Source organism: Alexandromys fortis, unplaced genomic scaffold (genome assembly GCF_014885135.2).
Source record: "Alexandromys fortis isolate MF-2015 unplaced genomic scaffold, M_Fortis_MF-2015_v1.1 scaffold_94, whole genome shotgun sequence".
NCBI lineage: Eukaryota > Metazoa > Chordata > Mammalia > Rodentia > Cricetidae > Alexandromys > Alexandromys fortis.
The window spans coordinates 2,512,771-2,527,667 of record NW_026067979.1 but is presented as its reverse complement, the minus strand read 5'-3'; the positions used below and the strand labels follow the sequence as shown (position 1 = coordinate 2,527,667).

The 14,897-nt window shown below is 46.7% G+C and overlaps 1 protein-coding gene across 16 annotated transcripts in view; it reads left to right on the top strand.

Annotated features, from left to right (window-relative positions):
- Znf532 (zinc finger protein 532) overlaps positions 1–14,897 on the top strand; it is a 96,767-nt gene that overhangs the window by 31,363 nt on the left and 50,507 nt on the right. For 15 of the 16 annotated variants that reach the window (XM_050157869.1, XM_050157863.1, XM_050157867.1 and 12 more), the window contains one exon: positions 9,169–11,519. In XM_050157869.1, the coding sequence (XP_050013826.1) occupies positions 9,186–11,519 (2,334 nt within the window). In that variant the 5' untranslated portion in view covers positions 9,169–9,185. Of the gene's footprint in view, positions 1–5,238; positions 5,261–9,168; positions 11,520–14,897 lie in introns of those variants that run through there. The other variant, XM_050157870.1, reaches the window with a different exon arrangement.

Here is a 14,897-nt window from a genome sequence, read left to right as displayed (position 1 = left end):
AGAGAGAGAGAGGGAGGAGAGAGAGGAGAGAGAGGGGAGAGAGAGAGAGAGAGAGGGGAGACAGGGTCTCACTGTGTCCATCTGGTTGACCTGGAACTTATTTGTGAAGTTCTGCCTCCTAAATACCAGTATTAAAGGCAGTCACTCCTAGTTTTTGGTAGTGCTGGGTATGGAACCTAGGTTCTTCCACAGGTTGTAGTTCTGGACAGGAGATAAGTCAACTTTAAACAGTTATTCCTGTTTGTGAGCATGATGTGCGTGCATGTGCCAGGGGTAGCGAGGGGGTGTACCTGCACAGCACGGAGCTCAGACGGCCACAGAGAACAGCTTCTAGAAGTTAGTTCTCTCTTCTACGGTGGGATCAAGGGGTGCCCTTTGACCTGCTAAGCTATTCTGTCCTCATTTGCTTTTGTCATTTTACTTCTTCAGTCAGATATGTCACGTGAACTCGTGGCTTCTTATTGCATACTTGCGGCTGTAATTTACTGTTTCCTAGTCACTCATTGTGGTCTGAGTTGCTGTTGCCTTTTGTGTTCCCTCAGCATGTTTGTTTGTTTTTTTTTTTTTTTAAATTTGGGAGGTGGTGGTTTAAGTAGTTTTAAAAATGTGCATGAATATTTTGACTGCATTGTATGTCTTTGTATCACATGCATGCCTGTTGCTGCGGCTTGTGGGTCATTTGTGTATGCTGAGGGAATATGCCTCTGTAAATATGTAATTTAATCATGGTTTAGGGGCTGCAGAGATGGGAGCTCTGCTGTGCCCACTATCTGAGCATCTTCATTCATTTCTCTGGTCTGACTTGGTGGCCTGGTTCCTTGTGTTGCAGCCTCTCTCTCTGATCTCTGCTGAGGCCCATATGGTTCATCTGGCTCTCATTCCCAGTCCCCCATATATGAATGATGCCTCTTCAGTCTCTTTTTTTTTTTTTGCTCAAAGTCAGATCTCTGACCGAGCATTACAGTTGTGGTCTAGAATACGATGGAGACTGTAGGCCTGGGCCTTTCTGTGGTTATGGGATGAATGAAAAAGGTAGCCGCCTCCTTAATTCTCTTAGCATTGGTCCTTATTGTTTGAGTTCTGTGTTTCCTGTCTTCCAGTGTGTTTGATCATCACAGATTCCTGCAAAGACCTTTGCCCATCTCTGTAGTCCAATGTGTACTCTTACCCTGTTGTTTATTCTTATTTTATGTGTGTATATGTTCCAGCTTCTTTGAGTGGCACTGAGGTCACACTGGCTCCTCCACCCACCGTGCTAGGCACTGCTTTACTCCAGCCCTTTTCTAACTGTGATGTACTTTCTGCAGTGGCTCTGGGGTGTTGGTTGGATATCCCTACCTCAAGTATCTGACATCAGAAGTGTCTCAGACTCTGAACCCCGTGGGTTCTGTGATACTCGGTGTGAACACCCAGGGTGGTCAGCTTGTCCTGTGATGAAGTACCTGAGATACTCAGCTCCATAGCAGCAAGGCTTGTTTTGGCTCATGGTTAAAGAGGTTTTTTTTTTCTGTCCACGGCCCTATTACTTCGGGCCTATGAGGAGGAAGAGGAACTTCACGGCAGGTGTCATTGGGGCAAAGCCACCAGCCCCGTGACCAGGAAGTAGAGAAAGAGGCTAGTGTCCTCAAGGACATACCCCAATGACCTAGTTGCTCCAGCTAGTCCCCTCCTGAGGTTTCCAGCACCTCTAAAGAGTGCCCCAGCGGGGCGGTGAGCCCTTCAGCAGATCCTGAAGTTTCTACCGCCAGGTGGGGATGGCTCCTTGCAATCTAGACTGTTATATTTCTAATCTTAAAACCCCCAAATCCTAGAATGCCAAAAGAACTTTCAGTATATGTGTGATGCTCGAAATGCTTTGGGGGTGAGAGCATTTTGGGATTTGAGTTCCAGATTAGGAAGGTACAAAGCCTGTGTTCAGTGGTAGAATGCATTTTGGGTGTACCTGTCGAGAAGAAGGTTGTGTTGCTGTTCAGATGGCCAGTGTGACTGGGTTTGAGAAATGCTTAGCAACCTCTGGGTATGTCTCTGGGGAAGTTTCCAGAGAGACTAAAGAAGGAGGTATCCATCCTGAATGTGGGCAACAGCATCGTGAGGTGGGAATCATAGGAGGAATGAGGGGAAGAGGGGAGAGAGTCCATTAGTGCAGGCATCCTCTCTGCTTCCTAGATATTGCGAGGTGAGTGCTTCTTCCACAGGCTTCTGCCCCCACAGGCCCAGCATGAATGAAGTCCAAGACTGTGGGCTAAAACACACTGAGTGCAGAAGTAAACCTTTCGTGTCTTCGGCACGGTGATATAAAGTCTGCTGAACTCAGGGACATTCAGGGAGGTGTTAGGGGACCAAGCTAGTCATCAGGTAGCTAGAGTGTGTAGCGCAGCCAGATCACACAGCCTGGAGTTTCCTGTTTGAGATGGGGTCCTGCTTCGTAGCCCAGGCTGGCCTTGAGTTTGCAGTCATGCTTCAGATCTTTGCAAGCTGGGGCTTTTGTTTTTTTAACTTTAGAATAAGTTTTACTTCTAAAAAGTAAAAATAGAGTTTCTATTGTGCCTTTACTCAATTTCCCCTAAAGTGTCTTGTATTAATTATAATATGCTAAGTAACAGCAGAAGATTGTCATTGTATAGGCCTGGGAACCTTTATTGAGATTTCACTAGTTTTTCCACCAAGCATAGGACAGCATCTGTACTGGGTCCTCTTTAGTCCCATAGTGACCTCTGCCATGCTGCGTCGTGTTGTTCACCTGAGATGCGTGTCGGCTTCACGCTCTTGTTCACTTCTGGTTTTGGCTTGTTTGCTTGTTTTTTGTTTTGTTTTATTTTTTTGAGAGAGGGTTTCCCTGAATGTCTTGGAGTTCACTCTGTAGACCAGGCTGGCCTTGAACTCACAGAGATCCACCTGCCTCTGCCTCCTGAGTGCTGGGATTAAGGCACACATCACCATCACCTGGCTTGATTTCTTTTTCTTTTTAGTTTGCAGGGTATACACTGTGTACTAGTCAGTTACTTGGGTTTTCACAGATGTGTAGGAGTCTGTTTCTAAATTACTGAGTCTGGAATACAAAACAGGTTTGTCATTCTCTCCTTCCCCAAATTCTCTTATACTGGGTTTTCTGGAAAGTGGGTTACCAAAGGCTGGGAAGCTGTGGGATTCACCTGTGTTGAGGTTGGGCCATAGAGGCAGCGTGACAAGGACACAAGTCCTGAGTTGTCGGGTAAGGCTGGGAGCTCTCTCTACCAATGGGGCTAGTGACAGGAAGAGACAAGGCTCACCAGAGGACTGACCCAAAGGACCAAGTTTGAAGGGACAGATGCCCTTTGACATTTGACTGGAGGCAGGAAGTGCCTGGGAGAGCCCTTGCCTGGTGACTTATTTGAGTTAACAGTAGAAAGACTGGGGGTGGAGTCTGGAAAAGGGAAGGATAAGAAACAGCTTTCATTCTGGGTGAGTTAACGAGGAAGACAGAAAGGGATTTGGCCCCTTGTGGCCTTCCTTTCTCAGGATCTTCACCCAGCAGCTGGAAAAAGCACTAGCGGCCAGCCTGTGCTTCCAGTAGAGGAGGGGAAAGCCCCCTTAGAGAGGGCAGGAGGGCAAGTGGGCCCAGCATTGGTGACCTCTGGGGAGGGCTAAAGTTTGTCTGGGCCTTTGCTTCTGTGGAAGGCATTTTCCTTGCTGTTCCCAAAGAATGGCTAAGACAGGGCTTGTTTGTAGAGTCTTGACAGAAAAGTGTAGCTGACTGAAGGGAAGGGTTGGGATGGGTGTGTGCCTGTGTTTCCCACGGTTGTGATGAGTGACTTTAGTAAGCAACCCCTTGTGTGTGTTTCCAGAAGCAATTTGAAGATCATGTCTGTCAGGCTTAAATCAGAAGTATTGTAACTAAGAAAGAAGAACACTGCCTGGGCAGTTGGTATCAGCTGACTTGTGGCCAAAACAATGTGCTTCCTCTGGTGACAGGAGAAGCAAACCACACTGACTGTGGTGTTGGGGGGGAGTTAGAGACCAAAGGAAGTCAAGTAGAAGCAAGAGGCTGGCTGGAGTAAGAGGTGTGATTTCTTCCTCTTTTTGCTTGAAGACGTGCCGTGTGTGGTTGGTTATCTCTGGAAATCCTCAAGTGGCAGGAGATTGGTGGAGGGAGGCGGGAGAAGGGCAGGGTATAGAGAACGTGAGCACACTTCAGTTTTGGGTGGAGTTAGGTAAATTTGAAACCTTGTGTAATACAAGCATGTGCTGTTGAGGATATTTCACAGCTGAAGGAGAACGATAAGCTGCGTGCTAGGTCCTTTAGTTTAATCTATTTGCTTTGAAAATTCAGTGAAATAAATCTTACAACCACATCAACAGGAGAGTAACGCCCCATGTGATCAGCTTTACTAGGAGTTTCTAGAGCTCTCTGTACAGTCTGTCAACTTTTCTTTCTTTAAACCACAGTTCTGGTTTATCGCAATCACTGATTTTCATTAAGGGGAATGCCAGTTTTTTCATTTTATGGGGAATCTGATATGTCTGCACTGGTCAGGCTAACTTTAATATTTATTTTATATTTCATTTATTTTTGTGTGTGGGTCCTCTCTCGGGCACACATGTCGTGGTCAGAGGACATAGGTGCTGATTCTCTTCTTGTGCCTTGCTGGCTCCAGGAGCTGAACTCAGTGGTCAGCCTGGTAGCCAGTGCCTTTATCCCCCCATTCACTTCTCTAGCCCCGTTCATGTTTATATAAGGTGAGTTGTAATTGGATCTAGGCCTGCGTCTTTCCTCGTGGGACTAGTGGGATTCCCATTCAGTGGCAGGGTGCCTGGAGCCTTTAGCCTTGACCCCCCCCCCCTTTCCTTTTGCTTCTTTTCTTCCTTTCTTTGATTTTATTTATTTTTGAGATAGGGTCTCACCTTGTAAGCCTGGTGGCCTGGAGCTCACAGAGATCACTTGTTTCTGCCTCTCAAATTCTGAGCTTAAAGGAGTGAGTGAATGGCTTTTTGTTTTGAGGCTGGATCTCTTGAGCTAGGCTGGCTTTACTGACAGAGTAGCAGTATTATAAACAGGTACCGTCATGCTCCACAAACTCTTTCCAGTTGGAAATTGCAAAGCAACTTCTATTACAGATAAAATAGTTTTTTATTATTTATCTATTTATTTATTTTTTGTTTTTTTTAAGACAGGGGTTCTCTGTAGCTTTGGAGCCTGTCCTGGAACTAGCTCTTGTACACCAGTCTGGCCTCAAACTCAAGAGATTCGCCTGCCTCTGCCTCCCAAGTGCTGGGATTAAAGGTATGTACCACCATTGCCTGGCTAAAATAGTTTTTTAATTGAACGGCTTTTTATTGTAAAATGTAAGTATGATTAAGGGGTAAATAGTTTTTTTTAAAAAAAGTTTCTCTTTTGACTTGGTAGTCTTAGCTTGTATCAAAAAAGATGAAAGATTTTCCTGTGATTTCACTTTAGTAGGAAAGGAAGTGTCTGTGTCACAGGAAGGAGTAGAGTAGTCACTGGACAAACTTTTAAATTTTTTTTCTTTCTTTTTTAAAATGTAAACCAGCCTACTGGTGGTGGTGTTGCACACACACCTTTAAAACCGGGAGGCAGAGGCAGGTGGATCTCTGTGAGTTCAAGGTCAGCCTAGTCTACTAGAGCGAGTTCCAGGACAGGCTCCAAAGCTACAGAGAAACCCTGTCCTGAAATAAATAAATAAATAAACGAATAAATAAAAATTGTAAGTCAGCTTACTATTTTTCTCTTGGCCTTATATATTAAGTACTGCTATAAATAAATGTGGGTATTTATAAATGATCTTTTTTTTTTTTTTTTGAGAAAGGGTTTCACTATGAAACAAAACTCTGGCTGGCCTCGAACTCAGAGAGATCGGTCTCCCTCCGCTTCCTGGGATGAAAGGCGTGGGCTTCCTTGTCCAGACTGATCATTGGTCTTTTTAAGGAAGGCACATGATCTTCCTTTAAAAAGGAACTTATCCTTAAGCATATATGTGCAGATAAATGTAATAAAAGTTAAAAAGGCTGTTTTTTTTTTTTTTGATGATTTTAAATGAGAGAATTGATTTTTAAGGCTGGGCAGAAAGTGAGGGAAACTGCGATGGAGGCATCCTCTCGTATGCAGAGTACCGAGCAGCTCCCGCTCTGGGCAGGTGGGGCATTTGCTTTTGCCCTCCAGAGTGTGTGTGGGGGTCAGGTGATAGGACAAGTGATTGCGGTTTGAAGAACATTTCTATCAACCAAAAAAGAGGCATGAAGTTACAGGGTGGTATTTATTACATTAGTTATACAACCCGGAGAGGCGAGCCTGCCGCCACAGCCGTCTTGGGTTTCAGGTGGTGGTATACTGTCCTTTGTGCTTGCTTTGCCTTTTTAGCTTAGCATCAGGCTTGATGAAAGGTGAGCCATTGACGACTAAGCTTGAAATCTGCAAAACGCCCAACTGTTTCTCCTTGTGTGTGTTCTTTTACTGTTCCCAAGAGAAGAGGGTGAACTATGTGTGTGTGGGGGGTGGGGGGGGGGGGGGAACAGGGAGCTGGCATGGCTGGTTCCTGAGAGGCAGGACCTTCTTGGTTCCTGAGGGATGTGTATATGTGTTGCAGACAGGACACAGTTTTTTCTGACGCTGTCGGACCTTAGGTGTGCTTGAGTTTAGTATACAGGGAAGCATGGGGAATGTGGGGGCATCAGGCTGTCTGTGTCTAGATGATCTAGCCCTGTGAAGTGTGAGAGGCAGGACCTTAGGTATAACAGGAGAAGGTAATGATGGGTAGATTTGGTTCTTAAGAAGACACCTAAGAACACCTGCCACAGCACTTCTGAGCACCTGCCAATCCACAAGTTTGGTTTCTATGGTGACCTTTTTCACATTTCTTATCATTTTCTGTCCTGGGCCTGTCACCCAGTGAATAATTGAATTATCTCTTGCTGTTGTTTTGAACTGATTGCTCTCTGATGGGCAGTGTGCAAACTGTGATGTCTTTTGATTACATCATTATAAAGAAAGGATGAGACACAAATCTCATGTTCCTGTGAAGAAAGCCTAGAGATACTATAGACCTTGCTACCACTGGGGTGACTGCAGCCTGAGCCCCAGCTTTTATATATTTTAAAGATCCACCTTTCAGCTGTAGTGCTGAGTGAAAGGGGGGTGGGTCATGATTCTGGGCCCCCCTGGTTTGTTTTCATTTTTGTGGTCCTGGGTGGGTATCGTCCCTAACATGCTACCACTGAACCCTAGCCTGATTCCATGTACTGAGTTTAAAGAAAATGGAGACCTAAAACATTGAGCCGCTTGGTTAGAGCACCTTTATTATGGGTGTTCAGTTCCCAGCAGCAGTGTGGTGCTGGGGGACAGAGGTGGGGTGACATCAGGGCTGTTCTCAAGTTAGTGGATCCTTTTATATGGCCGTAATAGCTGGCAGATTTGTTTTTCATGTCCTCAAATTTGCAGTGGGAGACAGACAGACAGATACCATGTAGAGTATAGAGTTTATATAGTGAGTATTGGGAAGGGTGTAAGAGCAAGGGGTTATAGAGGGCACAGGAGAAGGGGGAGGGAGAGGCAGAGACTGCCTCTTCAGAAGAAGGACAGAGAGGTGGGGGGGATGGAGGGAGAGAGATGAAGTGAAGGCCCGTGATCTGCCTGCCTTGGCGGGAGGGGGAAATTGAAGTGGGCGGGGCCTGTCTCTTAGGTGCCGATTACAACAGCAGCTGTGTGTGTAACTGGGGTGGTTATGTTTCTGCATCCCCTAAACTTGTACTTGTCTCTTCCTCAGCAGAGGATTTCCTCAGAGTCTTAGTAGTGGCGTTTAGATCTGTCCCTGGAGTAGGAAGATGCTGAGAGTCTTTGAGTTGTGGCATATCTGAGGCTAGGGTTTCCTAGGTAACTGCCCTCATCTGTGTTGCATTTTACCTTCATCCTGAGACTGTTGCTCTCATCGGGTGTGCATGACCTTTTACAGATTGTATAAGGAAAAAGGTAAATACTTCAATAAAATGTGCAGTCCAGTAGGGCAGATTTAAAAGAGGGCAGCATAGTGAGCCCTGAAGAGTGGAGCATCAGGATGTAAACCTCAAGTTCTCTAGGCCAGTCGATTGTCCATTGCGGGCTCCCAGCCTCGGCCTGATCCCCTTCTACGCTAACTACTTCTCCTTTCTCCTTTCTGTTTTTCCTTCTTTTCTTGGCAGCTTACTGCTGGTGGTGGGGCCAAGTCCAAAGAATCTGTTGCTTCCTGGGGGTCCAGAGCTAGTGAGTGGCAGAGCTGAGCTTAAACATTCTGTTACAAATCTTGCTTTGGCCCCCTGTGTGTGGCTTGTTCATTCCTTGGCATTTATGGTGCAAAGATGAGTGCCACCAAGCCTGTACTCAGATGACATATGACAGGAGGCGAGTGTGCACGCAGTGGGTGTTCCAGAAAGTAACAGAGCCCCGCGGTGGAGCTGCCAGTTCAGAGATGGCGATGCCTCTGTGGCCACTCTTTTTCATCTGCCAGTGGTGTCTTCTGAAGAGAGAGCACAGCAGGCTTGCGTTGGCATCGCTGCCGACTCTGTATGGCTTGATTTACCCCTCTCCCAGAACTCCCTGTCTTACCCCAGAACATCCCCTTTTCAACACAGCAGAGAAAGCTAGAATTAAAAATGGATGGGATTACTTCCTTAGAGACTAAGAAGAAAAGAAATCCCAGATGAATTTAGTGACCCCCTGTGGTAGATTTAGATGGCCTTTTTATTTTTCTGTGGATGAATTTTGAAGTCTGTAGTTGTTTTTATTGTAATCTTCGGTTAATGTTGCATCCCAAAGCTGATGGTGACTGAAGTTATCAAATTGTGCTTGTAGAGTTAAATGTTATCAAGATGAAAATATCTGGAGGAATAGCTTTTTATGAGAACTGATGGGTCTGGTGGTAAATAGCTTTTTTGGGTGTTAACACTAAATAGATTTTCTGTGCTTTGCCAGGGCCACTCTAAAGCTCTGCTGGTGACCCTGTGCATACCCTTTGAGGCTGTAATTGTGTTGGGTTATACTTTCTGGCTATCATTTTGACTCCGGTTTCTACACAAAGTAGGATTGTTGCCTTGCACACTTTCTCGATAATCAGCACTGTGTTAGTGTTGTGACCTGTTCAGAAGACTGACTTTATTATCAGTGTTAATTTCTGATGGAATTCTTTTCCCTTCCTTTAACAGAACATCTGATCAAATTCATGACCATGGGGGATATGAAGACCCCGGACTTTGATGACCTCTTGGCAGCATTTGATATACCAGATATGGTCGATCCCAAAGCAGCGATTGAATCTGGCCATGATGACCACGAAAGCCACATTAAGCAGAATGCTCATGTGGATGATGACTCTCACACTCCTTCATCCTCGGATGTTGGCGTCAGTGTGATTGTGAAGAATGTTCGAAACATCGACTCCTCTGAGGGAGTTGAAAAAGACGGCCACAATTCCACAGGCAATGGCTTGCATAACGGGTTTCTCACAGCATCTTCTCTTGACAGCTATGGTAAGGATGGATCAAAGTCCTTAAAAGGAGACGCACCTACCTCAGAGGTGACTCTTAAAGACCCAGCCTTCAGCCAGTTCAGCCCTATCTCCAGCGCTGAAGAGTTTGATGATGATGAAAAGATAGAGGTGGACGACCCTCCTGATAAGGAAGATACACGGTCCAGTTTCAGATCAAATGTGTTGACGGGCTCAGCTTCCCAGCAGGACTACGATAAGCTTAAGTCCCTTGGAGGGGAAAACGCCAGCAAGACTGGGGTCTCTACATCAGGCCATGTAGAGAAAAACAAAGTCAAGAGAGAGGCAGAAACAAACTCCATAGCCCTGAGTGTTTATGAGCCCTTTAAGAGAAAAGCAGAGGATAAGTTGAAGGAGAACTCTGAGAAGATGCTTGAGAACAGGGTGCTTGACGGGAAGCTGGGCTCTGAGAAGAATGATTCCGGCCTTGCTGCTGTCACATCTTCCAAAGCGAAGTCATCGTCCAAGCTCTCTTCGTGCATAGCTGCCATCGCAGCACTGAGTGCTAAAAAGGCAGCTTCAGATTCCTGCAAAGAACCTGTGGCCAACTCAAGGGAAGCTTCTCCATTACCAAAGGAAGTGAATGACAGTCCCAAGCCCGCCGACAAGTCTCCGGAGTCCCAGAATCTCATTGATGGCACCAAGAAAGCCTCCCTGAAGCCATCGGACAGTCCTAGGAGTGTATCCAGTGAGAACAGCAGCAAAGGCTCCCCGTCCTCTCCTGTGGGGTCCACCCCCGCAATCCCCAAAGTCCGTATCAAAACCATTAAGACATCTTCTGGGGAGATCAAGAGAACAGTGACCAGAGTGTTGCCAGAAGTGGATCTGGACGCTGGGAAGAAGCCTTCTGAGCAGGCAGCATCCGTGATGGCGTCTGTGACGTCGCTTCTCTCATCTTCAGCGTCAGCCGCTGTCCTTTCCTCTCCCCCCAGGGCACCTCTGCAGACGGCCATGGTTACCAGTGCAGTTTCCCCAGCGGAGCTGACCCCCAAACAGGTCACCATCAAGCCCGTGGCTACTGCTTTCCTTCCTGTGTCTGCTGTCAAGACGGCAGGGTCTCAAGTCATCAATCTGAAGCTCGCTAACAACACGACAGTGAAAGCCACAGTCATATCTGCTGCCTCTGTTCAGAGTGCCAGCAGCGCCATCATCAAAGCTGCCAATGCCATCCAGCAGCAAACCGTTGTGGTGCCAGCATCCAGCCTGGCCAATGCCAAACTCGTGCCAAAGACTGTGCACCTTGCCAACCTTAACCTTCTGCCTCAGGGTGCCCAGGCCACCTCTGAACTCCGCCAAGTGCTAACCAAACCTCAGCAACAAATAAAGCAGGCAATAATCAATGCAGCGGCCTCCCAGCCACCTAAAAAAGTGTCCCGAGTCCAGGTGGTGTCAACCTTGCAGAGTTCTGTGGTGGAAGCCTTCAACAAGGTGCTGAGCAGCGTCAATCCAGTCCCTGTTTACATCCCGAACCTCAGTCCTCCCGCCAATGCAGGGATCACGTTACCGATGCGTGGGTATAAGTGCTTGGAGTGCGGGGACTCCTTCGCCCTGGAAAAGAGCCTGAGCCAGCACTATGACAGGCGTAGTGTGCGCATCGAAGTAACGTGCAACCACTGTACAAAGAACCTTGTTTTTTACAACAAGTGCAGCCTCCTTTCCCATGCTCGAGGGCATAAGGAGAAAGGCGTGGTGATGCAGTGCTCCCACTTAATCCTAAAACCGGTCCCAGCAGACCAGATGATAGTGTCTCCGGCTAGCAATACTACCACTTCCACTCTGCAGAGCTCCGGGGGAGCTGGCACACACACTGTAACCAAAATCCAGTCTGGCATCACCGGGGCCGTTATCTCTGCGCCTCCAAGCACACCCATCAGCCCAGCCATGCCCCTAGATGAAGATCCCTCCAAGCTCTGTAGACACAGTCTCAAATGTTTGGAGTGCAATGAAGTCTTCCAGGACGAGACGGCTCTGGCTACGCACTTCCAGCATGCTGCAGATACAAGTGGACAAGTAGAGTATCATTTAAATCTGGGTGTTTCGGTGATGAGTCTGTAGCCACGAGTGCTCCATCAGATACTGTGAATTAGGGTGGCAGCACAGTTATGTGGAGGAGTGTGTGCATGTGCGTGCGTGTGTGTGTGTGTGTGTGTGTGTGTGTGTGTGTGTGTGTGTAAGCACGGGGAAGGCAGAAGATTGTTTTCATAGTATAGGTACAGTGTTGAAATACATGGGGACTTCCTTTAGCCAGGTATGAAGTGTATGCTCTGGTTGAATTATTATGTTAGGAATTATCCAGGCATTGGAATATATAGTGGAAGTCTGAGATTTAGCTATAACTTTAGAGCATCATCCCATCATAGTGTCTAGTTTGGATTACATTGGCACAGTATGAAGTTTTACTCATGGTTTCAGAGTTTTGACAATTACTGGTATGTCTAACACTGAAGTGACTTATAAACACACCTGTTAGGCACTTACTTTAAGGCATATCTACTTAGTTAGGATCTGTGGTTCAACAGTATGATCAGTAACGTTCATGGCAAGCCATGTGGCACAGTAAATCTTTGTGTCTTTGCATCTTTTTTGAGGTGAAGTACAGGTTGCCGTTGGTGAAATACATTTTATCATTTGCATCTACTTACTGTCTTTTTCATTTACTTTCTCCATGAAGCAACACTTGCCTGATGTAGAGCTTGTGTAACAAGCATTCCTAAAATGCTGAGTGAAATAATTCCCAAGTAGAGAGAACATGGTACATGTATGTCGTTCAGTGAGAAAAGTTGTGTGATTCAAAAGGGAGGGGGCTAGGTTGAGCTCCTGTCCGAGGCATCTCAGAAGGTCCAGTGGTAGGTGACCGTCCCTTCATTTCCCCAGGAGTATGTTCCCTAGGAGCTCTGGACTGTGGTCTGAGACCTGGTACTGTCAGCTGCTGGCTTAAACTATTTGTAGGGTTTGGGGAAAGAAAAGATATTAATAATACCTGTTTTGTTCTTGTTTTATATATTTTTCATCTGTGTTTTATGCCTAGCTGAAGTGGAAGCAATGAGTCTTGACCATATTTCTGTAGGCTTGGGAGTTTCAAGTACCCCGAAGAGTATGCCACACCAGTTCTGGCTCTCAGAGCACGGTGATGATGGTTGGGTTCTGTCCGTGCACCCCCTTATCTTGTCACCGGTTCCCACCAAGGGCAGTCTTCCTCTTCATCATGAAAATAAAAACCCCAAAGCCATTTCCTGAGTGGTTTGTGCTGTTGTGTGCCAGTGGACAGTGGTACGGTGGGCTGGGTCCTGGTCCAGAATTTGCACACCGTCATGGTCGTGGGTTCTTAGTTCGGAGCTGCCATTAGTTAGGTCATTTCTGTGGGACCTGGAAGGGTATGGGTAGAGTGGCACCCTGTGCTCCCCAGCTTTTGTTTTCAGATAGGGTCAAACAGCGGTGAAGCNGGGGGGGGGGGGGGGGGGGGGGGGGGGGGGGGGGGGGGGGGGGATGAATGACTCTTGTTGCTTGCTCATCATTTTCTCATATTTTGCTGGAACAAGTAAAACCTGCAGATCACGTACATCACCTGGAGTCCAAGGGAATGAGTCATGGCAGATGTACATTAAGGAAAACACACACACCCTTTCTCCAGTTAGCCTAGGTCACCCACCCAGCTCCCCCAAGAAGTGTTATTTAGTAAGCCTTTGCTCGCTGTGTAGCCAGGGCTGTGTCAGTGCTGCCCGGTGTTGTATTCTCCTCTCGGCACTCACTTCCTTGTCTCTCGTTGCAACCATGGTCCAGAAGACCTCGTGTACAGTCTCCTGTGATGCGCAGACAGCTGGCTCACCTCGTCAGCAGCTGCTGCCCTGGCTAGTCTAGCTCTGTGTGGAATGGCTCTTCTCCCATCTATTTGGAGCCACTTTAAGACTTTTCTAAAGCTGGAAAAGCACCATAGCATCTGATGCATTGGGGGCTTGGGTGGCCCCTCCTCCATTGCTGACGTAGCAGCAGAAGGCAGGGCTGCAGTGTTTGCGAAGGGATGGCAGTTTTTATCCATCTTTTAGCTTGACAGCCACATCAGTTTTAGTCTCAGTTCAGGAAATGCCTACCTGGTGGAAAAGTATCCTCTTTGAGAATGGCACGCACATTTCTTTCTTACTTAAGATGTGGAGGGTGAGCCAGGGTACCTGCAGTACCAAAGGCTTTCCCAAGCCTGTCTCCTGTTCTCTGCTATGTCCACGGATTCAAAACCGAATTTATTTTCTATTTTCCCATCAATCTCCTCACTCTTGGTTACTCATTGGTGGATTGAGAAACAGTGTTTCTTCGTTCTTAACAGTTATAAAAGCTTCTTTGTTCTCATGCCCTAACATGCTCCGGAGCAGGTTCCAGTTCCGTCAGAGTGACTTTGAGATGGGCTCCATTGTTGGGTCTTCTTCTGCATGTTAGTCTTAGTTAAAAACTCATCCCTAGTAGATTCCTGGAGTGACCCTGCTGGCTCTGTTAGATTCAGAAGGTTTGAAAGTGTCCTGGGGGCCCTCGACCAACAGGTGCCTTACACTTCGGGCATTGCCTTTCAGTTCAGGTTCGCTGGGTCTGGAGAAGGGGGTCACTGTTTCATTGGTAGCAAGGTCTAATTCTCTTATTATTTGGAGATAACTGTAGATTCATGTAAGAAATATGAGAAGTTCTCTGCGTACCCTTCATTCAGTTCCCTGATGGTAGCAGTCCACAAAAATGAAGAATGATTATTGCTGTCAAGGCACTGACATCAGTGTGGTCAGGCGGCACAGTAATTCCACCCTCATGAGAATAGCTCCCACTGCTACCCCTCTGTGTCCCAACCCCTGGCAACTGCTGCCTGTTTGGATTTCTATAATTTTGCCAATTCTCGGACATTAAAATAAGGAAACCATGCAGTGTGTAAGTGGATTAGCCTGTCTCACTCAGTACAGTTCCCTGGAAATGCACCTAGGTTGTTGCCTGTATCAGTAGTCAGATGCTCTCTGACTGAGGGTTCACAGTAAACCCATCATAAGTTGGAATTATAAGAAGATGCGTGAGACAAGATCAGATACCCTAGCTTCGAAACACAGCACGCTGTGGTGTGTGTTAGTTGTTTGCCTTTAGATCGTGTGGCTCCGAGGCTGACTGCCCAGCACTGAACAGAGTGTAGCCCACACCTGGGTAAGGTCAGGATCCAGGATTCCAAGTGTGCTTTTACTGGCTGTATCACGTCAATATTCTGAGCCAATCACAGCTAGTTTGGGATCCTCTGTGGCCCATTCTGTTTCATTGCTGTGTAGTAGTGTAAGCGTATGGTTGTACCATAGTTCTGGGTTTTTTGTTTTTGTTTTTTTTTTAATTTTTAAAATTTTAAATTTTTTAAATTAAAACGTTGGGTTGATG